At 46.2% G+C, this 25,957-nt stretch overlaps 1 protein-coding gene across 1 annotated transcript in view; it reads left to right on the forward strand.

Moving 5' to 3' along the window:
• The first annotated feature begins 326 nt into the window (after positions 1-326).
• The window catches only part of LOC101171898 (collagen alpha-1(XI) chain-like), a 75,762-nt gene continuing 50,131 nt past the window's right edge, over positions 327-25,957 (forward strand). The window contains exons 1-13 of the mRNA XM_023965025.1: positions 327-666; positions 4,917-5,081; positions 6,266-6,479; positions 7,273-7,435; positions 7,928-8,050; positions 10,400-10,486; positions 12,932-13,030; positions 14,244-14,519; positions 15,452-15,517; positions 16,606-16,647; positions 16,847-16,909; positions 24,491-24,565; positions 24,931-25,014. Coding sequence (XP_023820793.1) covers positions 564-666; positions 4,917-5,081; positions 6,266-6,479; positions 7,273-7,435; positions 7,928-8,050; positions 10,400-10,486; positions 12,932-13,030; positions 14,244-14,519; positions 15,452-15,517; positions 16,606-16,647; positions 16,847-16,909; positions 24,491-24,565; positions 24,931-25,014 — 1,560 coding nt within the window. The 5' untranslated portion in view covers positions 327-563. The remainder of the gene's footprint in view (positions 667-4,916; positions 5,082-6,265; positions 6,480-7,272; positions 7,436-7,927; positions 8,051-10,399; positions 10,487-12,931; positions 13,031-14,243; positions 14,520-15,451; positions 15,518-16,605; positions 16,648-16,846; positions 16,910-24,490; positions 24,566-24,930; positions 25,015-25,957) is intronic.

Raw genomic sequence — 25,957 nt, forward strand, 5'->3', positions numbered from 1 at the left:
GATTCCATCATAGTGGTAGGTTCAGGGGCGGTCTTCCTAAACCTACTACGATGACTTCAGCGGATGTAAAAACTGGGATTCTCTAAAAGTCTCCTTGGATTCCAGGATTTTTCAATACAACATTTGTTGAACTCATATTGGTTTTCGCATCACTGTCTCTCTGGACCAGGATCCCGGTTGGACAGGAACCCTGGTTCCTTCTGTGCCTGTGGTTCTGAGTCCAGTCCTGACTCTGACGCTTCTGCGGATGCAGTCCGGGTCTCTGGGTGGTGGGGGGCGGTTCAAAGCCGTCTCTCCTCCCGGTGATGTGATGGGCGGCGGGTTTTCCAGGGTCACGTTCGTCCTGCCTCCTCGCGGTGCGCGCGCGCAGCTTTCTTGCCGTAGTCTTTGCGCTTTTTCCTGACAGCCTTCACCGTTTGCGCGGAGCTTTTGCGGATCTGACGGGGCTGTTTTTCCGGAGACCCCCCGCATCTGTCCACACATGGTGCAGTAAAGGACGCGCACTTTCCTCCGACTGACGTTTGAAAGGTCGCCCGTTACCGGAGCCGCAGCGGGCGCTCACCATGGAGATACAGAGATGGAGCACCAGGTGGAAAACGAAAAGATGTCTGTGGGACTGGACTCTAGCCGCGTTCATGGTTTTAACCTTTCAACCCGCCCGAGCAGGTAAGAGGACGCGCGCGTGACCTGTCAACCAGGTGCCCCTTCACGTGCTGGCATCCTGCCCACGGATGGCAGAGCGCAGCCGCTCCAGGGAGAACCTGCAGCTGGAACGGACCCCCGTCTAGGGTTCGAACCTCGTCTGCGTCCCTCGTTTGAATAGAGTCCACTTTTTCAGCTGTAACCCTTGTTCTATCCTAGGCACTTTAACATTGGGAGTTGGGTCATCTAGACCCACTAGACAGTGCTCTGAACCTTTTTTCTTCAATGATTTGTGATCTTCACTGGTGTCCATGGATTACATGAAATCTTTCCACCTTTATCCACCTTTGTCCTGGTAGGAAGAACACGTCACTGGAAGGGGGGGGGGGTCATCTAAGATAGCACAAGGGTTAAGTCATCTTTGATTAAAACAAAAAAGGGGTTCGGTCTGGCTGTGTCTGTCACGTCCCTCATCCAGAAGGAGCCGTCAGCTGAGACTAATAGGACTGCGCAGCAGTAGGAGCAGAAGGATGAGGTGAAGATGAAATGAACCCGAATCCAGTTTTGAAATTTCGCATCACCAGAGAAAAGTTTGTCTTTAGTTCAGCTTTAGACTTTCAGCTGCTGCGCAGGCGCAGAAGTGGCTTCATGCGCGGAGAGATGGAGGTGCGGATAAAGTGTAAACTCCTAATGTGTCCAAAAAGGTCTTTTATGAAAAACAAAAGGAATCTGAAACCTTTGTTTTGATTAAATAAACGTATTTGGGTCACGTGGTACAGTGCGCTTTGTGGAGTTGAAGCTCCGACCTTAAGAGTTAGTTTCATCTTTATTTGTACTTTAAGCTTTTTAACTCGTCCTATATGAACTCTAATGAAGATGTTAAATGTTTATTATGGTAACATTAAAACAGGAATCAGATGCTGCTTCATTAAAACTTTTCTTTTGCTGGATTTTCTCAGTTTTATCAGAAAATCCACGAAAGCCAAATCCTCCGGATTGAAAGCGGCTCAGTCTTCTGCTTCCTCACACATTTGGAAGCCAACCATGATTGTTAGAAGTGCTGAGAAACCTTACAGGCCGTCCAGGGAGCTGGGATTGGTGCCTGTGCTGCCAGGAGACATCCCATGATGCCGCGGGAGACCGCAGAGCCCCAGACTTCAAATTAGAGCGTCTCCCATTTCAAAGTTAATCAGAGGTCTAAACTTAGACATCAAAGTTACCCCCCCCCCCCAGGACTTATGAAGCTGGACCCTCATAAGTGATGAGCGGCGTGTCGCTGCGCCTCACAGGATCCTGCAGGAACAGAACCTCTGCTGAGGGTTTTCTGGTCCTCATCTCTATGAAGATGGGGGTCCTTTTTTCCCAGATGGTGACTGAAGCTCGGTGTGGGGGCCGTGATCCTCGGGGAGGGGCAGAACCTCCCCTAAAACCATGACGTGCCCCCAGCTGGGGGCCGCAAGGATTGGGGGATAGTGGCGGCATCTCGTGCTTCTGGTTGTGGAATTGTGAAGGAGGGGCACGAGGCTGAAGAGTGGGGGTTGCCGTGGGTGGGTCAGAGGGGGGAGGGGGGTCCTGGCCAATTTAGCACATCTGGAACAGATGAGGCCTTGAGGAATGCGGTAGTCAGAGCGGCATTCTAAACTCACAAAGAGCCTTCAGTCCAGGTTCCTTTGTTTTCCAGGAAGCAGAAGCTGGGCTCTTTGAAGAAGCGGCGGCAGTCATCCGAGCCGTTTGGGTCCTGCTGCTGCAGGCCGTCTCTGCTCTTTCAATCATTCCTCTTTCTGGAAAAAGTCTGTTTTGCTGAGGCTGCTGAGGCTGAGGCGGTGGCTGGGTGTCTCTGGGTTCTGGCTTGGTTCCATCAGAACCTCTGGCAGCCCAGAACTGTTCTTCTCATCACAGGAGAAGCAGCGCAGAGGATGGGGGCTGCTCATTTCACCTCCATCTATGTTTGGGTTGGGGGTGGGGGAGGCGAAGGGAGCGGTGCCAGGTCCATAATGGTTTCAGCATGTGGACTGGTTGCTCCACCCTGAGCCCCTCCCTGTCACCCAAAGCAACATGGAACTGCACGGTCAGCATTTCCTGACTTCCTGCACCACCTGACGGAGAAACAGAAAATATTTGGAAAGGTTTTCAGAAGAAGCCAGTTTGACTTTATTAGAAGGACATGAAGTGTTTGTAGGTTTTAAAAAACTTCTGTCTCATGGAGAATCTTCTTCCTGCTTTGGCATTTGAGCTTCAAAATCCTTCCTGGCGACCATTATTTTGAAAGGGAACTTCCACATGGAGGCTGTGGTCTGATGGTCATGTTGGCTGTGGGATCTGAAGCTGATCCAAAGCAGAAGCAGAGCTTCACGCTTCTGCTTTGAGACATTTCACTATCAAACATCTCTTGGGATTTGAACACAAATCAGCTGGATAATCTATCTGCTGTGCTGCACGGTGGTGTAGCGGTCGGCTCGTCCTCTCCTCGTTCAAACATCCATCAGAGGTTGATTGTTTTCTGTAAGTTGTGCCTTCCGTGTTCATGTGGGGGTATGTGGTGCGGTCATGGACTCTGAACCATCCGGGGTGAACCCCTCCCACCCAACACAGCTGGGATAGGCTCCAGCATCACCACGACCTCAAAGGTTTGAAAGATGCTGGAAGATGTTGGGAATTCAGTCAAAAAAGTGGAGATGTGCTTGAAGGTCAGAAGGTGTGCAGTGATGTGTTAAATCTAAATAATAATAAATAGTAATAAATCAGAGGTCACCTGCCGTACCGCTGCACCACAGCCGCCCCATATGTAGAACAAAACACTGGTAAAAAACGTGTTTTGATGGTGAATGTAGTGACGGAGATCGGTGTGAGTCAGGAGAAGACAAAGGACGCGGTTAAATGAAAGAAGACGATTTCCTCTGGCGCCTCCTAAAGGCAGCAAGAGAAAAATAAACTTCGATGAAAATAATTCAAGAATGCATAAAAGAGGAAAGAAAGAAACCCAAAGAATCTCCTCAAAAGAAGCTGAAAGCTCAAACTTCCAAGTAAACGTTGGAAAACATTTATACTCAGGACTAAAGATTTGGGCTGAACGCTTTTGAAGTCCAGGTTTCTCTGTCACAGTGATGCATTCAGAGCGGCAAAGGGGATCAGTGATCTAGTTAGTCTTGCTTGGGTATGACCAGGTCCAGACCAGTCAGGGGGGGGGTTAGAACCAGGGCCAGCTGTGGTTTTCCATCATTTAGTTTTCCCCAAATCATCCTGGCTTCTTTTTTAGACTAAGATCAGTTTGAAGGTTCTGGACTTGGTTCAGTTACTGAACGGATCTCAGGGCTCGGTTCTAGTTTTCCTGATTGGGCTTTGGTTCCACAGTGGGGTCTTTGTTAGGAGAAGGTCCCAGACATAAACTGAAACCGGATCAGTAAAGAACAGAAAAGGGAGAAACAACATCAGCTTTAGCGTCATCTCACATGTCAGGTTGGTCTTGATGACTTTCTCCTCTGGATTTGAACCAGGATCTCTCACAGTGAGGCTGACGCTGCTCAGCTTGACCGTTATTTTAGTCCTGCTATTTTAGGCGGCGTGCGGCGCCGCCGTTCCTCTGAATGTCATGGTTATTATTCTCATATCATTTCTTGGTGCAGCGACTCGTTTAAAACGACAGAAATGTCGAATCATCCTTTCACCCCCACCCCCCAATAAAACGCAGCTCATGAGTTAGACAGCAGCGGGGGGGGGTTAGGGAACTGTTTATGACTGGCAGACCCTCCCAGACCTTGGCCCCATTGATAAAACAGAGTTCAGTTCTGTTTGGGGGCTTGTAAAGCCCCCCCCCCCCCCCCCCCCCCCCGGGTTCCCCTTATTGTGAAGACCTAATGATCTGCATGCGGGGGCCGGTGGGGGGTGGTTTGGGGCAATTATTTCCCCTGAATGCTTGCTAACATTTTTATTGCTGCTCAGCCCAGCAGCTCATAAACAGGCGGGGGTGATGGATCTGGACTGGGGGGGGGGTTACCGTCACGCTGAGCTGCTTCAGCCCGTTTCCATCTGATGCTGCTGCTTCTATGGTCGTCTGTGAAATCCCCATAATGAGGAAAAATCTAACATTTCTCTAAAGAAACTCAATTCCTTTACTCTAATGACATTATATATATATATATATATATGTATATATATATATATATATATATATATATATATATATACATATATATATATATATATATATGTGTGTGTGTGTATTTGTATATCTCTGGTGCAAAGACGTGTTTTGACTGTGATCGTTGTGTCCTCAGCTGAACCCGTGGACGTCCTGAAGCTGCTGGACTTCCAGAGTTCCCCTGAAGGAGTCCGGAAAGCACCTGGATTCTGCACCTTCCGGAGAGGATCCAAACCCGACGTGGCGTTCAGGATCAGCAGGAACGTTCAGATCAGCGTTCCCACCAAACAGATTTTTCCAGGTGAAGGAAGCGCTCTGCTCATCTGTGTGGAACACCCGACCTCACTGAGGTGGAGGTGTCCCTGTGGACACGCGTCCCCACCTTAACCACTGCTGCAGGGGGGGTCTGGTTACTGTTCTGACCCGATCTGCACATCTGGAGACTCAGAACTGCACTTCCACAAACAAACAGCATCATGACAAACTCATCCTGATTACTGTCAGTCTGCCCAGAACCGGTATCAGAACCGGACCCAAAACCAGGAACGTTTGAACAAATTTGAAGTCATCAACTCAAAAACACAGGAACTTTTTATTGTAATACTTAGATTTATGCTTTTTTTTCAAAAAACAAAACAAAAACAACAACATAAAATTGTTTTATTTAGTTAAATAAACAAGAAAAAGAATTTAATCCACAAAAAACAAAGAGATTTTCATGTGTTTACATGTAAGTTTAGATGATGTGTGTGTGTAAGGTTGTGTCTCTGTGTGTGTTGGTGTGTGTAAGGTTGTGTCTCTGTGTGTGTTGGTGTGTGTGTGTGTGTGTAGGGTTGTGTCTGTGTGTGTGTGTGTGTAGGGTTGTGTCTCTGTGTGTGTGTGTGTGTGTGTGTAGGGTTGTGTCTGTGTGTGTGTGTGTGTGTGTATGGTTGTGTCTCTGTGTGTGTTGGTGTGTGTAAGGTTGTGTCTCTGTGTGTGTTGGTGTGTGTGTGTGTGTAGGGTTGTGTCTCTGTGTGTGTGTGTGTGTGTGTGTAGGGTGGTGTGTGTGTGTGTGTGTGTGTAAGGTTGTGTCTCTGTGTGTGTTGGTGTGTGTAAGGGTATGTCTCTGTGTGTGTTGGTGTGTGTTTGCGTGTAGGGTTGTGTCTGTGTGTGTGTGTAGGGTTTTGTCTGTGTGTGTGTGTGTGTGTAGGGTTGTGTCTCTGTGTGTGTGTGTAGGGTTGTGTCTGTGTGTGTGTGTGTGTGTGTGTTTAGGGTTGTGTCTCTGTGTGTGTGTGTGTGTGTAGGGTTGTGTCTCTGTGTGTGTATGGTTGTGTCTTTGTTTCAGCTTCCAAACATTTTTCTGTCTCTGGCTTCAACAGAGTCTTAAGGAGCCAAAAACAACACAACTGCCCCCTTAAGGGGCTATGTGTGTGTGTGTGTGGGGGGGGGGGGGGGGGATTATGACATGAGTTTCCTTGTCGACCTACATGCCTCTCGTTCCTGCAGGGGGGGCTTTCCCGGAGGATTTCTCCATCCTGTTCACCATCAGGCCCAAAGCCGGACTCCAGTCCTTCCTCCTGTCCGTCTACGACCAGCAGGGCGTCCAGCAGCTCGGCGTGGAGGTGGGCCGCGCCCCGCTCTTCCTCTACGAGGACCAGCACGGCAGCCCCCGCCCTGAGGAGTACCCCCTGTTCCGCTCCGTCAACCTTGCTGATGGAAAGTAGGTCCCCCCCCGCTCCGTCCGTCTGTCCTCAGTTTGACAGACGCTGTTTTCTCAAAGGTCTTAGTTATGAACAAATGTTTGACTGGATCCTGTCACGCCTGTGAGACCGAACCAAGGCTCCAGATGAGCTACAGCAGAGGCATCATGGGAAAATGCAAATGAGCTGCAGAAGAAACACAGTTTTGTAATAAATCTAATGGGAACGGGGGCGTTCCTCCCCCCACAGAGAAGCCTTTATTCTCTGAAAGATGAACATTCTTTGACACATCTGGTCTTTGAGGAAGAGCCGCCCAGTCCTGATCCTCCAGCTCCACCCCCTCCCTGCTGATCAGCTGACTCGGGTCTCTTCTCATTCTGATTGATTGAACACACCTGATCCAGGTGATCAGCAGCAAGAAAGGGATCTGGAAATCTGGGCGGATGGTAGACCTTCAGGACTGTCGGTCCTGGTCCTGAAGGTCTCCCATCTTTAAACAGTTCCAAAAATGGTTCATAAAGGTGACGGTTCTGTTTGGTTCCCCCGTGCTCTGGGGGGGGGGGGGGGGCTCCAAACTGCCCCTTGTGTGACTCTGGGATGGACGTCCAGGAGACCCTGAAGATGGAGTCCAGCATCACTGTGACCGTTTGCTCAGAGCTCCGCTGTTGAGGAAACATCCAGTTTGTTTTGCTTAAACTTTGGATTTTTCTGCTGTTTCACTTCAACATAAACCCAGAGATGGTTCCACGCCGCACGCCAACCACAGAACGCAGCGGTCCGTGCTGACCTTTGACCTTCCTCTCTGTTGGACAGGTGGCATCGAGTGGCTCTCAGCGTGGAAAAGAAGAGCGTCAGCATCTTCGTGGACTGTAGGAAGAAGGGGACCAGGCCTCTCCAGAGAAGCGGCGGGGCCGTGATCAGCACTGACGGCATCACGCTCTTCGGCACCAGGATCCTGGATCAGCAGGTCTTTGAGGTGAGCGCCGACCTTCAGACGACGCTGAAGCTTCATTTCTAAGAGCGGGACAGCTGAGTCTGCAGGTGTGACACCTGTGGAGCGGGGCAGCCGCTGTCACACCTGGAAGGGAGGGGCGCAGGCCGTGGACATGAGGACCCCCATCCAACCCTCCTGACTGCTGAGGTTTAAGCAGGGCGTGTCTCTGAGGGGGGGTTAAAGAGGTCTGACCCCATCAGGAAACATTTAGCTGGTCACTCATGGGCTCAAACTGTTGTCTGAGCTCAGTTTGGTAGGGGGACAGAAGCTTGAGATGGACAGTCGTGATTGGACGGGGGTCATCTGTCATTCCCAAAGGCTCATGGGAAATGGACCCTTTTAGATGAGCCATTGTCTGCAGCCTTGATTGAAAAAGTGGATGAAAAACAAGTTTATAATAGTAAATATCGTGATGTGACCCCTCACCCACTGACGACGGAACCAAGGTTAAAATGTCCCCCCCCCCCCTTCCAGGGAGACATCCAGCAGCTGCTAATCGTGGCGGACCCCCACGCAGCCCACGACTACTGTGAGCACTACAGCCCCGACTGCCAAACACCCAGTCACCAGGACGCCCCCCAGGCTCAGGAACCCGAGGTGAGTATCTGAGGGGGGGTCAAGAGCCAGAGTGAAAGACTTTTTTCAAAATAAGAGCATGTTTGAAATGAGGCTCAACAGTTTTCTGATCAGCTAAAAGCAAAACTTTTGACACTTTTTTCTGCTGTATTTTCATTTCTTTGAACTTTCATAAAATTTACAGCATTTTGCAGAAAAATTCTCCTTCAAAGACAAACAGATGACTTTGAAATTCCAGCGATTTTGTTTTTCCAGTTTTTATTTCTCCTTGGGAATTTGAGATTTTCCATCTTTTCCGCTGCTTCTCCTTCTTCTCTGGTAATTCACTAAATAACTGATGAGCTCACGTTGGAAAATTCCTTCCCTGCTCCGAGGTCTGGGTCCTCGTTGATTTATATGACTAACGAGTTCTGCAGGCTCTGCGCAGACGCAGCAGCAGCAGCGCAGACGCTCACTTTCAGTACCTGGAAAAGAATCCGTGGTTCAAGGGAGAAAGTGGAGGAAAAATCAGGAGCTCTGTCTTTATTCCAAAGTGTGGTGGGTACCAGTGCTGGAAAATGTTGCTTCATCATCCGTAACGTCTCAGCTCCAACATCAGGAGCTTGTCATCTGGAAGTAGACAGCAGGGAGCAGTTTGGCTTCAAGAGCGCCGTAAATCTGCTTCATTCCTTCTCAGTTTCTGCCCCATTCCTGAAGTTAAGCGGCGTAATTTATGAGCGCTAATCCTTCTGCACAACACAAACAAATTTCCATCAAAGCACAAATGAATAGGGGGGGCTCATATTGTGTTTTTCTTCAACCTCTCAGTTTGTAGCCAAGCGTGTCCTTTTCCAGAGATCTTTAAGGGGTGGGGGCGTCTGCTGCCTTCAGCCTGGGATGGTAGATGTTCATCAGCAAACCGAGGAAAAAACTCTGCTGGCTTCTTCAGTCCTGACAAAAATGACATTAAAATCAAATCAAATCAAAAAGAAACGTGTCAATCAAACAAAATTCATTTAGATATAAAGTCACTTAAAACTGCACTGACATCTAGGTTTAAGGTTTCTTACATATTTAGTGCTCAAATGAAAAGGTTTTCTTATTTTCCTGTAATAATGAGGCTTTAAGATCTTCAGAAAAACCTGAAAGCTTCCAGCTGACAGTAGTTTGAGAATCAAACTCTAGAGAAAAGATCTTTCTCACACATTCAGAGAAATGTTGGGACTATTTTCACTTTATTTTGTGGTTCACAAATCTTCATCTAATTCAAGTCTTAATTAATTAATTAATTAATTCCAGGTCAAGAATTTCAGTATCTGTTCCAGGAACAACTCAGATTTCTCTCTTTTATTTTGTTAAATTTAACAAAATAAAACATTTTGAACTTAGAAAAGGAAATATTTAATGTTTAAACCCTTAACCTAAATTTCTCTTTTCTGTTTGAGGCAGAAACAAATATTTTCTTTTAGGAAAAAGTCCCCCCCCACACACACACACACCCATACACACACATACACAGATGGCACCAACCCCGACCACCAGTAGCAATGTGGGGTTCAATGTCTAACCCAGGGACATTTCAATAAATGGGTAGGAAAAGAGACGAAGCCGCTGGTGACAGAGCCGCCATAGAGCATCCGGACGCTCTGCCTCACAGCCTGGAACGCAGGAAGTTCAGCCGCAGACGGGAAAGCGCTGCAGACGGTGATCAACCGGCTCCCCCCTGCCCAGCCTAGAGGGCATCGCCAGCTCTCGCTACACGAGCAGAGCCAATCATCAAGCACTCCCACCATCCAACCACCGCCTGTTCCAACTGCCACCGTCAGGCCGGCAGCACGGATCACTCAGAGCTCGCATCAACGGATGGATACCAATCATGTGCAATATCCAGAAAGTGTAATAACGGTTATGTGCAATACATGTATGTAGGTATGTATATGTATACATTCATAGCCCCATAAATTCTTTTATTCCATTTATATGCATGTTTATTACTTTATTTAAATTGCCCGAACAGCTGGAGAGCACCGGGATTTTCGTTGTCACAAGCTTCTTGTGTGACGATGACATTAAAGGATTTCTGATTCTGAGAGAACCAAACTTGCAATCAGAGGTCGACCACTGTACCTCTGCTCCGCAGCTGCCTGTGTACTTCAGACATTTCCACCTTGAAGCACAGCTCTGCTCTGCTGCAGAAGCTCAGACGTATCCTGATCCATCCGTGGAGCTGCAGCCTTGAGGTCTTTTTAGGATCAATAATGGGGGGGTCAATGTCAAACATTAAGTTTTCTTCACACGTCTGAAGAGTCTGAACTGAATCCTGTTGGACAAAAGCTCCTGCACACTTCAAGTGTCCGTTAATGCGTCTCCGGTCTTCTGCTGTCTCCACAGTACACCAACTACGACTACGAGGCCTTCTATGACTACAGTGAAGGAGAAACCACTGAAGCTCCTCCCACTGCAGGGGAGAACACACAGGTAACCACAACGCATGCACCTCTGCAAGTTTGCAGTTGGTGTGCGTTTCCACAACCGCACACAAACTGCAGTCGTTCCTGTTTGCTGTTGTGTGTCTTTGGACTTGGGCCTGTTTGAAGTTGTTTGTTTGGAATTCTTTGTATCTGTGCAGTTGTGTATATTTGCTGAGTTGTGTGTCCTTGTTCAGTTTTGTGTTTGGAGTTGTGATTTCTTTTACAGTTGTTGACCTTTGCATTTCTGTGTATCTGTGCAGTTGTGAACAGTTCATGTAATTTCTGCAGCTGTGTGTGTTTGTGCATTGTGTGTTGCAGTTTTGTGTACTTGCAGGTGGGTGTGTATCTGGTTAATTTTTGTGTTTTTGTTCAATTGTGTGTCAATGTTTTTTGTGTATTTGTTCAGTTTTGTGCATCTGTGCAGTTGTGTGTCTGTGTTTTGTGTATATGTTCAGTTGTGTGCATCTGTGTGTATCTGTGCAGTTGTGTGTTTGTGTTTTTTGTGTATTTGTTCAGTTTTGTGCATCTGTGTGTATCTGTGCAGTTGTGTGTCTGTGTTTTTGTGTATATGTTCAGTTGTGTGCATCTGTGTGTATCTGTGCAGTTGTGTGTTCGTGTTTTTTGTGTATATGTTCAGTTGTGTGCATCTGTGCAGTTGTGTGTCTGTGTTTTTGTGTATATGTTCAGTTGTGTGCATCTGTGTGCATCTGTGCAGTTGTGTGTCTGTGTTTGTGTATTTGTTCAGTTGTGTGCATCTGTGTATATGTTCAGTTGTGTGTCTGTGTTTTTTGTGTATATGTTCAGTTGTGTGCATCTGTGTGTATCTAAGCAGTTGTGTGTCTGTGTAGATGTTCAGTTGTGTGCATCTGTGTGTATCTGTGCAGTTGTGTGTCTGTGTTTGTGTATATGTTCAGTTGTGTGCATCTGTGTGTATCTGTGCAGTTGTGTGTCTGTGTTTTTTGTATATGTTCAGTTGTGCGCATCTGTGTGTATCTGTGCAGTTGTGTGTCTGTGTTTTTTGTGTATATGTTCAGTTGTGTGCATCTGTGTGTATCTGTGCAGTTGTGTGTCTGTGTATATGTTCAGTTGTGTGCATCTGTGTGTATCTGTGCAGTTGTGTGTTCGTGTTTTTTGTGTATATGTTCAGTTGTGTGTATCTGTGTGTATCTGTGCAGTTGTGTGTTTGTGTTTTTTGTGTATTTGTTCAGTTTTGTGCATCTGTGTGTATCTGTGCAGTTGTGTGTCTGTGTTTTTGTGTATATGTTCAGTTGTGTGCATCTGTGTGTATCTGTGCAGTTGTGTGTTCGTGTTTTTTGTGTATATGTTCAGTTGTGTGCATCTGTGCAGTTGTGTGTCTGTGTTTTTGTGTATATGTTCAGTTGTGTGCATCTGTGTGCATCTGTGCAGTTGTGTGTCTGTGTTTGTGTATTTGTTCAGTTGTGTGCATCTGTGTATATGTTCAGTTGTGTGTCTGTGTTTTTTGTGTATATGTTCAGTTGTGTGCATCTGTGTGTATCTAAGCAGTTGTGTGTCTGTGTAGATGTTCAGTTGTGTGCATCTGTGTGTATCTGTGCAGTTGTGTGTCTGTGTTTGTGTATATGTTCAGTTGTGTGCATCTGTGTGTATCTGTGCAGTTGTGTGTCTGTGTTTTTTTGTATATGTTCAGTTGTGCGCATCTGTGTGTATCTGTGCAGTTGTGTGTCTGTGTTTTTTGTGTATATGTTCAGTTGTGTGCATCTGTGTGTATCTGTGCAGTTGTGTGTCTGTGTATATGTTCAGTTGTGTGCATCTGTGTGTATCTGTGCAGTTGTGTGTTCGTGTTTTTTGTGTATATGTTCAGTTGTGTGTATCTGTGTGTATCTGTGCAGTTGTGTGTCTGTGTTTGTGTATATGTTCAGTTGTGTGCATCTGTGTGTATCTGTGCAGTTGTGTGTTCGTGTTTTTTGTGTATATGTTCAGTTGTGTGTATCTGTGCAGTTGTGTGTTTGTGTTTTTGAGTATATGTTCAGTTGTGTGCATCTGTGTGCATCTGTGCAGTTGTGTGTCTGTGTTTGTGTATATGTTCAGTTGTGTGCATCTGTGTGTATCTGTGCAGTTGTGTGTTCGTGTTTTTTGTGTATATGTTCAGTTGTGTGCATCTGTGTGTATCTGTGCAGTTGTGTGTTCGTGTTTTTTGTGTATATGTTCAGTTGTGTGTATCTGTGCAGTTGTGTGTTTGTGTTTTTGAGTATATGTTCAGTTGTGTGCATCTGTGTGCATATGTGCAGTTGTGTGTCTGTTTTTGTGTATATGTTCAGTTGTGTGCATCTGTGTGTATCTGTGCAGTTGTGTGTCTGTTTTTGTGTATATGTTCAGTTGTGTGCATCTGTGTGTATCTGTGCAGTTGTGTGTCTGTCTGGAATGCTTCTTTTGTGGCCCCCTCCTCCATATTTTTTCTTGGTTGTGTGTGCAGACCGGTGCAGATGCAGAGTTGTATCCAGGCGGTTACGATTATGGCATCGTGAGGGAAAGTCAACCTGAAACTCCCACAGAGACCAAAGAAACCAAACCGGTAACCATAGAAACCATACTCTCTATTCTTAGTGTTGAACGCTGCCCTTCAACATGAGCAACACAACACGTGTGTGATTGCACCGCAGTAAACACGCACAAACATGCGACAGTCCAGTCTGACTGACGAGAACCCAGAAGAACTTCATGATGGAGGAAAACAGGAACGTACCAAGAACCATAACCAGACAGGATGGCTGAATCCTGGAGAGCAATAAAGTACTTCTGATTGGGATTTGATTGGCTGTATTTGAGTCATCGTAGGAAATGCGACATGTTCAGAACCATGGAAAAATGAGCAGCGGTGTCTTTACAGGAGTTCAGGAGAACATTTGCAGAGCCTGAACCCTCAGGAATGGTGAATGGTAAATGGTGTATACTTCTACCTTCCTCACAGGCTCAAGGCCCGTACACACCGGGACGAATATTCGCCAGCGTTTTTCGCCACGTTTTTTGTGTTCACACCCAGGCGATTTTCGCTGACGATGAGCCGAGCGAACATGCAATTTCATTCCCTGACATTAGATGGCGCTTAATGTAAACAGAAATACTCCTGTACACAAGGTGGCGCTGCGCAACTTTACGCTTCTTAAAGTCGCTTTTCACTCAGAAGAAGAGAGCAAGTATTTACACGCTTGTCAGAATCATACAAAGAAAACATGAATATTTCAAGCACCAGTAGCTCCAACTGCTGCTTGGTTCGGGGATATTTTAGAATGTCCGTCATTATTTCTTCGCGGCAGTGTAGACGCTACTTGGCGTCTATCTTCTTCGCTGGTATGTGTGCTCAGCAAGGCAGTTTTGTGTTTGAGTGCCCCCAAGTTGTGTTTTACTGGAACTTCAGAAGCTCCAGACACGTGTGCAAAAGCGCCGTTCTCATTGGTCGAATAGATTTTGACGCGAGGCGTCAAAAAAAAAAAAAAACGAACCCAAGGCGTTTTTTTTTTTTGACGCTTTGGCGCGTGGCGATTTTTTTCGCCTCGGTGTTCACACTCTCATTGGTGCCCTTTGTTTAGTCACGAGGCGTTAAACGTCGGCGAAAATCGCCGGCGAAATTCGTCCCGGTGTGAACGGGCCTTTAGGCTCTTTTAAATAATGTACTCATTTGGCGATTCAGTAAAAGCACGAGCTAAATAAAAAAGCATTTGCTGAGGTCATTGAAATGTTTAATCTGCGTTCATCTCTCTGTCATCTCTACCTTGAAATAATTCCAGAATTATGAAGAGGAGATCGTGGATGATTACATCACTGGTGTGGAGGAGGTTGGCGTGGACACCACGCCTCCGGCGGACCCTGACCTTCCCAAGGTCGATGATTACGATCTAAAGGAATATGACGGCAACAAACATTACAGCGAGAAAGTTTATGAATATGGTAACTATGGAGACTATGGTGATTCTGTCTCCACTGACGCCAAACCCACTCCGGAAGCATACGAGGAAGAGCTGGGTCCGGTGTCGCCCGCAGAGACAGACTTCACAGGGAGCAGTGTGAGTCATGACTCTGGACCTGCGTTTCATCAACCTTCTTACTAGTTTTTGCAACAAATTTCTGAGTCCTGGACACGCCGGCAGATGCAGGGTTCAGAACCGTCTCAGACAGAAGACTGGGCTCCTGTCGGCCGTGACGGTTCTGAGTCCTGGACACGCCGGTGTAGGTACCATGACCGTTCAGCCTGGAACTTCTGTTCAGGGTCCTGGGACTAGTGCTGACGTCAGATTATGTGATCGGCTGTCCGGTGGTCCGACGACGTATCAGACAGTGATTGGTCTGGACAAATTAGGATAATACCATAGAAGAAGAAATAATGAAGTCTGTTGTAAACACACAGAGCTCCGACATGGAGCGAGATTGTCTTCTAAACGTGTCTTTATTATTGTTATGATTATTATTCAATGCATGTTCGCCTGTAGTTTTTCTAATCCGGGCACCCAGTGCTTTATTATTGGCAGAACGGAAGAACGACATTTAGCCGTGCTGACAACATTTTCAGCCACGGCTGAACTTAAACTGGAATAACAAGTGGATTGTGGCAAAATCTATTTATAAAAATTACAAAGAATAATGTCAGACACAATTTATGAGGGAAAAAACTTTAGATTACAAAAGGGAACGTGAAATGAACATTTGTAGAACCCGAGCAGATCTCCACGCTACGTAGTTTGTCCAAGTGGGGCCACCGTAGTGTGACGTTACCTTCAGTCGAAAGAACCCCGAACGGAAGATCCAGGCCGAACGGTTTTGGTACCAACACCAACAGATGCAGAACCGTCTCAGATGGGAAAAACTCTGCTCATGTTAAATCAGCACAGAACTTTGATGATTTTCTTCATCTTCTCTTCCAACGTCTCACACGTCTCAGCAGCAACTTCTACCCTTCAGAAATAGACATGCATATTAAAAAGCGTCACTCTGTCCCCAGGTGGGTGGAGGTCAGTCTTACTATGGAGAAAAGGGAGAAAAGGGAGAACCTGCTGTCATTGAACCCGTAAGTATTTTTCTTTTTATATGAGACAAGTGTTGGAGTTTAGAATTCCATCAATGTTCCAAATACACATCAGGTGTCGTTATGGCGACGCCCGGCACACCAAAGATGACCTCTGTGCCAAATCTGGCTGCCACACCTGAGTCAGGGTGGTTTACTGCACCTCAGAAGGTCTCCTTTGATCCAAACAGGGTCAGGGTTGGACCCTGTTGAACACATCAGCTGTCTCTGTTGAAGCTACATGTCTGCAGGATGAGATGGACTTTAGAGCAAACATGATCAGAATGGTTCTGAACTCCTCACAGTCCAGGTGTTGGACACCTGTGGCAGCAGCTGAGATGTCACATCCATCATGTCTTTCTAGGTGTGAACGGTGCCAAAAGCCACTAAAGTAGAAGAACTTGAGTCTGTTATTTAATGGTTTTTTCACAAACATTTCTTCCAATTCATCCTCAGATCTGTGCTTGACTGACACCTTCTTCTTCTTCTTCTTCGTAGTCTTTGGGCTGCTCTCTTTAGGGGGGCTACAGCAACTCCTCCCCCCTCTTCTGGTCCTCTCCTCTGAAACCTTGTCCTTCACACCATCCTCCCTCATGTCCTCCTCCTCTTCATCCACAAACCTCCTCTTCTTTCCTGGTAGCTCCACCCTCAGCATCCTTTCACCAACATCCTCCCGGTTCCTCTTCTGTCCAAACGTCTCCATCTGCTTCCCTGCATCGATCCGATTTTCTGTCTTCATTACCTTCAGGAGGAGGTTCATAATAGACTAAATGGCTTTTTCAGAGCTGCTGTCATCTGTTATCTTTGCATTTTATGTCAACTTCAACATTTTGTCAAACAAAAGAATGTTCTTTTGACTCTCTTTCTGAGACAAACCTGTTGTGTCTTCATCTTTTATTGATGTTTGCGTCCTCTGGACTCCAGTTCTTCCTCCTAACAGCCTAAGTGCAGAAAGCATCTTCAACATATAGTTGATGGATTGGTGGAGTTCTCAGGCTTTAACTGTGTCTCATTTCCCGTTTTCCATTGCCTGTGGATTTACAGCCCCCCCCCCCCCTGAATGCTACTGTATCCACTTTTTTCTTTTGCAGGGGATGATTGTACAGGGACCCCAAGGAGCCCCCGGTCCAGCAGTAAGTATCACGTTCTCCCACAGTCCCGTCTGCTGTCTGCAGATGGAGAACAGCTAAAGAAGGAAAAAATGTATTTGTGGAAAGACTGTCAGAGCGATTTCCAGTGAACCTTTGGATTTTGGGCTACACAATCCCTCTGTGGGGGAAATGATGGTTAGCAATGGTAGGGATGATGTGTTAAAAGTGTGTCTGCTCTCAGGGGGTGTCTGGTGCCCCAGGATTACAGGGACCCCCGGGACCACCAGGAGATCGGGGTGAGATGGTGAGTGGAATCCTAGCTTTGTGTTCCTGTCGTGTGTGCAGCTCTTTCTGTGAATATTCTAACAAACCTTGATACGTTCTGACAATTAAAAATGGTAAAGATCCGTTTCCATGTTGAAAGATGTTAATCTGTTAACAGTTTGTTCACAACACAAAGGGAAGTTCTGCCCTCAGTTATCTTATCAGAGTTTCTATTGCAGCTTCAACACGTGCAAAGCTCTGTGCTGCTCTTACCTATTCTAGACAGATATAAATCTCTTTTATGGCCCAGTCTGTGCCGCTACAGCAGGAGGGAACCGAGCTGCTCTGCAGTTCTGAGGAGCAGCTGTGATGCTGAACTCTAGATTGTACAAAAGTTCAGGGAGTTTTCAGTAAAATAGGGAGGAGCTGAAAATCTCCACCTCACCTCTCTCCTCCCAGCCCTGTGGGACTCCACTCATGAATTTGGATTGATAGGGTGAGATAAAGAGCCCTGCACCCCCTCACCCCTTCAACATTACACCTCTAGGCACGTTCACTCCAGGGCCCAGTTTGCCTCGTAAAAAAAAGTGCCCCAAGCCCTCTGCTTTTTTTCTTTTTTTGTAATATAATCAATCCATTTCTGTTAAAGATACAAGAAAAAAAACATGTGGTTCAAACCCCCCTGAATCCTGTCGAACCCATTTTCTTGCGACCCAGCCGTCCTGATCTGTCGCTTCTGTCTGTGCGGCGCCGCTCAACCTCAGCCGGGGACAGCGAGAGGCACTGCTGTCCCACAGAGAACTAAAGAGACGTGACAGTGAAGGGACTTGAACCTGTCGCCATCCGTGCATCCAATTAGCTTAAATATGATTCATATTTGAGAAAAACGCTCTATATAGTCAAGGAGTCACTTTCTACTTTACCCAGACGTCTGCGCGGCAGAAATTCAACACATCATGCCGGGACAGGAAGCTGGGTACTAAGTACAAAAAAACCCTGGGGATTTTCAAAATAAATGAACAGTATTGATGGCGTCCTCATGACAATAAATGCATCTGTTTAATGGAATGTTTTCTGATTAGTTTAGCCTTCTTTAAACTCTGTATCACTCAGTTTCACCATCTTTTACATTAAAATCTTTCCAGTCACAACAAGGTTCTGTGTTTAGAGGATCAGATGCAAAAGACACTTTAGCTGGGAATCCCAATCTAGAACCAGAGTCACACTGGATCCAGCTGTCAGGAAGTGGAGGAGCTAAAATGCAGAAAATTCTGCTTAGTGGAAAACATTTAATAAATAAGCTTAAACAGGAAAAAAATCCATGGAGAAACAAAAAAAAGATGTAGACCTGAAAAGCAGACACTTCTACTGACTGAAGACAACAGAAATGAAGACATGTGGATGATTGACATCAACCTGGAGTGACTGACAGACAACAGAATTTGACCAACAACACAAAAACTGAACTAAACTGCAGAATCCTCACAGCAACAGTCTGATAATTATCATGAAAAATGTTGCATTGTGGGAATGAAAGTTGCAGGATGTCTGTGTTTATAATATAATCTGGATTAAACTGGATTCATGTTGGTTCTGCCTGCAGCACATTGTGTCAGCACAAAGAGCCTTATTGTCTTCCAAGTCTGTGACATTTAATTACAAACCAAATGACTGTTGTATCACTTTCACCAACAGTGGCTGAATATTTATCTGTTAGTATTGTTTAGTATCTGTTAGTATATTTATGTACTGTTTAAAGGACAAAAAAAGGTCTTTATTGGTGCCCTTTTTCCAGTTTGAGCCCCCGCCCCTCTGAAATCTTGTGCACGTCCCTGCCCCACACCCCCCTGAAAGCTAATTTTACAGCTGATCTCTGTAGAGTTCAGAATAAAACCAACCAAAGAACGCCTCAGCGATACAGTAACGTCGTCGTGATCAGAATGGTTTACAGTTCAGCTCCAAAACGTTCTGTGGGGTCCAGAGGTCTGCCCCCCCCCCCCCCCCACCACCACCACCACCACCAGAAACCGCCTCACTGTGGATTGACAGGGATAACAAAAGTGACACATTTTGAATTTCTGCTGCAGTGCAGTTTCTGCCTGCTCTCAACCCCCAAGCAGGCCGCTTCTCTTATGATCCAAACATCCCTCCCACCCCCTCAAACACCACTTTTCCAGGCAGAAAAAAATCCTCATTAGTCCTGGAGCCCCCACCCCAAAATTACAACAGCAGATAAAGAAAAACTACCACAGATGGGAGGGGGGGCACATGGCAACAATTTGAGCCACGGTTGGATTTCTCCGAATGAAAAGGAGCTTGAGTGGATCCAGTTTTGGAGAAGTCTGTTGGATTCTCTGGTTCTGGATTGAAAGTTGTGTCTTTATTTCATCAGTCATGTGATTTATGTGCAGGGAAGTTAAGTACTTTTGCTCAATCTGTTTTAAACATGTCAACAGCTGTTACAAAGCAGCTGTCACACAGGAGTTAGTCGGCATCCAAACAGTGTTTGGATCAAGCCAAGTGCAGTGACGCCCAGCGTTTCGTGGAGTCGTGGCTGAATGCTTGAGCTTTCAGGATCCAAACCATGAGCCAGAGTAGACATTGTTTCCACCTGAGGTAATCTGAGTATTTCATGGTGCCACTTTTTTACAGGCAAAGTACTCAAATAAATGATGGCCTCTTCAGACTGTTAGCTTTATCGTGCATCTGAAATTATTTCCATTTTTACCAAATTCTCTAGTTTAGGTTTGCTGTTCCAATAAAACATAGCTGTGGTTTACCTCAAGATTACAGTTACACATTACCAGCTTTGTGTAGGAAACACACAATAAGTCTTCAAAAAAATGTTTCTTGTGTCCTCTCCTTTATTCAGTCACATATTCCACTATTTCAAAAAAAGAAGAATTCAGTTTATGCGTTTCATGACCAGCAAAGTGAGGCTGTGGGCCAAATGTGGCCAGTTTTCATTTGGCCCTTCCACCCCTTTTTAAAAAATCTGAAAAATGACTATCATGGATGGATGGATGAAGGATGGATGATGGATGGATGATGGATGATGGATAGATGGATGGATAGATGGTTGGATGAAGGATGGATGGATGGATGGATGGATAGATGGATGAAGGATGGATGGATGAATGATGGATGGATGATGGATGGATGAAGGATTGATGGATGGATGGATAGATGAATGAAGGATGGATGATGGATGAAGGATGGATGGATAGATGAATGAAGGATGGATGATGGATGAAGGATGGATGATGGATGATGGATGGATGGATGGATGGATTGATGGGTGGATGGATGGATGGAACAAGGATGGATGATGGATGACGGATGGATGGATGGATGGATGGATGAATGAAGGATGGATGATGGATGAAGGATGGATGATGGATGATGGATGGATGAAGGATGGATGGATGGATGGATGGATGATGGATGGATGATGGATGGATGGATGATGGATGGATGGATGGATGAAGGATGGATGGATGGAAGGATGGATGGATGGATGGATGATGAAGGATGGATGGGTGGATGGATAGATGGTTGGATGAAGGATGGATGGATGGATAGATGGATGAAGGATGGATGATGGATGACGGATGGATGGATGGATGGATGAAGGATGGATGGATGGATGGATGGATGGATGAATGAAGGATGGATGGATGGATGAATGAAGGATGGATGAAGGATGGATGAAGGATGGATGAAGGATGGATGAAGGATGGATGGATGAAGGATGGGTGGATGGATGGATGGATGGATGGAGGATGGATGGATGATGGATGGATGAAGGACTGATGGATGGATGGATAGATGAATGAAGGATGGATGATGGATGAAGGATGGATGATGGATGATGGATGGGTGGATGGATGACGGATGGGTGGATGGATGGATGGATGGATGAATGAAGGATGGATGATGGATGAAGGATGGATGATGGATGGATGGATGGATGGATTGATGGGTGGATGGATGGATGGAACAAGGATGGATGGATGGATGGATGGCTGGATGGATGGCTGGATGGATGATGGATGAAGGATGGATGGATGGATGGATGGCTGGATGGATGGATGGATGATGGATGGATGGATGGATGGATGGATGGCTGGATGGATGGATGGATGGATGATGGATGGATGAAGGATGGATGATGGATGATGGATGGGTGGATGGATGATGGATGGGTGGATGGATGGATGGATGGATGGAAGAAGGATGGATGGATGGATGAAGCATGGATGATGTATGATGGATGGAAGGATGGATGGATGGATGATGGATGGAGGATGGATGGATGAAGGATGGATGGATGGAGGATGGATGGATGATGGATGGAGGATGGATGGATGGATGATGGATGGATGGATGGATGGATGGATGGATGGATGGATGGATGGATGGATGGATGGATGAAGGATGGATGATGGATGAAGGATGGATGATGGATGGATGGATGATGGATGACGGATGGATGGATGGATGGATGGATGAATGAAGGATGGATGATGGATGAAGGATGGATGATGGATGATGGATGGATGAAGGATGGATGGATGGATGGATGGATGATGGATGGATGGATGATGGATGGATGGATGATGGATGGATGGATGGATGAAGGATGGATGGATGGAAGGATGGATGGATGGATGATGAAGGATGGATGGGTGGATGGATAGATGGTTGGATGAAGGATGGATGGATGGATGGATAGATGGATGAAGGATGGATGATGGATGACGGATGGATGGATGGATGAAGGATGGATGGATGGATGGATGGATGAATGAAGGATGGATGGATGGATGAATGAAGGATGGATGAAGGATGGATGAAGGATGGATGAAGGATGGATGAAGGATGGATGGATGGATGGATGAAGGATGGATGGATGGATGGATGAAGGATGGGTGGATGGATGATGGATGGATGAAGGATGGATGATGGATGATGGATGGGTGGATGGATGATGGATGGATGATGGATGGATGATGGATGGATGATGGATGAAGGATGGATGGATGGATGGCTGGATGGATGATGGATGATGGATGGGTGGATGGATGGATGGATGGATGGATGATGGATGGATGATGGATGGATGATGGATGGATGGATGGATGGATGATGGATGATGGATGGGTGGATGGATGGATGGATGGATGGATGGATGGATGATGGATGGATGATGGATGGATGGATGGATGGATGGATGGAGGATGGATGGAGGATGGATGGATGATGGATGGATGATGGATGGATGGATGGATGGATGATGGATGGATGAAGGACTGATGGATGGATGGATAGATGAATGAAGGATGGATGATGGATGAAGGATGGATGATGGATGATGGATGATGGATGGGTGGATGGATGACGGATGGGTGGATGGATGGATGGATGGATGAATGAAGGATGGATGATGGATGAAGGATGGATGATGGATGGATGGATGATGGATGACGGATGGATGGATGGATGGATGGATGAATGAAGGATGGATGATGGATGAAGGATGGATGATGGATGATGGATGGATGAAGGATGGATGGATGGATGGATGGATGATGGATGGATGGATGATGGATGGATGGATGATGGATGGATGGATGGATGAAGGATGGATGGATGGAAGGATGGATGGATGGATGGATGATGAAGGATGGATGGGTGGATGGATAGATGGTTGGATGAAGGATGGATGGATGGATGGATAGATGGATGAAGGATGGATGATGGATGACGGATGGATGGATGGATGAAGGATGGATGGATGGATGGATGGATGAATGAAGGATGGATGGATGGATGAATGAAGGATGGATGAAGGATGGATGAAGGATGGATGAAGGATGGATGAAGGATGGATGGATGGATGGATGAAGGATGGATGGATGGATGGATGAAGGATGGGTGGATGGATGATGGATGGATGAAGGATGGATGATGGATGATGGATGGGTGGATGGATGATGGATGGATGATGGATGGATGATGGATGGATGATGGATGAAGGATGGATGGATGGATGGCTGGATGGATGATGGATGATGGATGGGTGGATGGATGGATGGATGGATGGAGGATGGATGGATGATGGATGGATGATGGATGGATGGATGGATGGATGATGGATGGATGGGTGGATGGATGGATGGATGGATGGATGGATGGATGATGGATGGATGATGGATGGATGGATGGATGGATGGCTGGATGGATGGCTGGATGGATGATGGATGAAGGATGGATGGATGGATGGATGGCTGGATGGATGGATGGATGGATGGCTGGATGGATGGATGGATGGATGATGGATGGATGATGGATGGATGAAGGATGGATGATGGATGATGGATGGGTGGATGGATGGATGGAAGAAGGATGGATGGATGGATGAAGCATGGATGATGTATGATGGATGGATGGAAGGATGGATGGATGGATGATGGATGGAGGATGGATGGATGAAGGATGGATGGATGGAGGATGGATGGATGATGGATGGAGGATGGATGGATGATGGATGGATGGATGGATGGATGGCTGGATGGCTGGATGGATGGCTGGATGGATGATGGATGAAGGATGGATGGATGGATGGATGGATGGATGGCTGGATGGATGGATGGATGGATGATGGATGGATGAAGGATGGATGATGGATGATGGATGGGTGGATGGATGGATGGAAGAAGGATGGATGGATGGATGAAGCATGGATGATGTATGATGGATGGATGGAAGGATGGATGGATGGATGATGGATGGAGGATGGATGGATGAAGGATGGATGGATGGAGGATGGATGGATGATGGATGGAGGATGGATGGATGATGGATGGATGGATGGATGGATGGATGGATGGCTGGATGGATGGCTGGATGGATGATGGATGAAGGATGGATGGATGGATGGCTGGATGGATGGATGGATGATGGATGAAGGATGGATGGATGGGTGGATGATGGATGGATCAATAACTAGCATTGTTGACAGTAACATAGAATAGATGCATCAAACAACAGTTTCAGGTTTGGTCAGTAGAGGGCAGCGGTTCTGCCCCACTGAACATGTCTGGTCGAGTGCTGATGCCTTAAGGCAGTGAACATTGTTAACAGCAAAGCCTTTGTATTTTGTAAACTGCTTTTCACGTCTTTGGATGGACACTAAAGGACAACCTTCGTCCTAAAACAGCTAGTTTTCTAAACGAGTCCCAACTTTGGGGCTTCAGAGCTGCTTTTCTTTGAGGGTTTGAGATTTAGTTTAATACAAATGTAGAAACGAGGGATGTTCATTGAGACTCTTAATAACTTATACCTCCATAGGTGTTACTGTTGTTTATGCCACAGTCATACCCTTAGTCAGTATTTTTGCCATGTTTACGTTCCAAAATGTAGTTCAATAATGTTTAAGCTTCTTGGACATGTCTGTTCTTCTTTGGCAGCTCATTTTTGTCAATGAAAATAGATCATTTCTATGCATTATGATGGTGTTGTTCTTCTTCTTTGCTTGTCTTTGAATTGAAGTCATCAGTCTTAAAGTGGGCTCTGCACAGGAGTGACTGGAGTTTAACCAGCCGTCTTCCCTCTGCAGGGTCCTCCTGGGCGTGCTGGTATTCCTGGTTCGGACGGGGTTCCTGGGCCTCCAGGTACCATTCTGATGCTCCCGGTAAGTCCTGCTGCTCTCCACATGCCCACACTGCTGTTTCCTGTTTCTGCAGCACTAACCCATGAATTCCGTTGGCTCCTCCCTGCATCACTAGCAGGCCGAGGATCATAACCTTTTTCTCAGGCGTACAAATCACTAACCCTGTAAATGTCACTCTGTCCAATGGGAAGACAGATGGTTCTGTGAAAGGCTCAGGACTGTGTTTGTTTGAGTGTGGGAGGGGTTGGTCCACAGCTACACAGCTTCAATTCAAACAGTGAAAATGTGGAAACACTCAGCGTGTGACCATCCGCGGTGTGGCTCTGTAACAGCAGGGACATCTTTTTCTTCTGAATCGGGTTTGTCCTCTCCTGTGTGTTTGCTAGTTTCGCGCTGGGGGGGAATCACACAAGGGGCCGGTGGTGACGGCCCAGGAAGCTCAAGCTCAAGCCATCCTGTCCCAAGCTAGGGTGAGTATTAGGTACAATTATGAGGCTTTGAGTTCAGCAAAAACAATGTTTTTATTCACTTCCATTCAATTTTATTTCTATAGCCCAATATTTACAACAATAGTCATCTCAATAGGTTTTATACCAGTGACTGTGTAATAAACAGGAATTATATAGAACATAAAGTCATAGAATTCAATAGGAAATTTTTAAACTAAACAGACTATGCTATACTGGCATCCTTGCCCTTAGACCCCCCTTCGTGGTAAGGAAAAACTCCTAAAAAAAAAGATTCCGGAAAAAAAGCAGGAACCTCAGGGGTGTCCACATGAAGGAGGGATCCTCCCCCAGGACGGACAGGCGATTTACCAGAACTCTTAGAGAAGAATTAACTTATCTAAATCTACAACTACATATATAAAGTCCAGCAGACGAGCTTCATCAAGACGGAGTTGGGGGGACAGTCAGGGGCGCCAGTTGAGGCAGAGGGGGGGGGGGGGGGGGGATTCCACAGCCAGGTGTAGGAGCAGGAGCAGAGACGAGGCAACCATGTAAGGATGGATGTAAGGCCTTATAGGTTAACAGGAGGATCTTGAACTTGATTCTAGAATCAACTGGGATCCAGTGAAGTGAAACCAACACAGGAGTGATGTGATCTCTTCTGCTAGTTCCAGCTAACAATCTAGCAGCTGCGTTCTGAACAAGCTGGAGACTTCTTAAGGAACTCTTAGGACACGCTGCTAACAAGGAGTTACAGTAATCCAGTCTAGACGGAACAAATGCATGGATGAGTTTTTCAGCATCACTCTTAGAAAGTCGATTTCTGATCTTAGCAATATTCCACAGGTGAAAAAAGGCAGTTCTGCACGCCTGAGATATGTGAGCCTTAAATGATAAATCCTGGTCAAATAAAACCCCAAGGTTTCTAACTGTGGAATTGGGGGCTATACTTATACCATCCAGG

The sequence above is a fragment of the Oryzias latipes genome, chromosome 17 (assembly GCF_002234675.1).
Source record: "Oryzias latipes chromosome 17, ASM223467v1".
In the NCBI taxonomy this organism is placed as follows: domain Eukaryota; kingdom Metazoa; phylum Chordata; class Actinopteri; order Beloniformes; family Adrianichthyidae; genus Oryzias; species Oryzias latipes.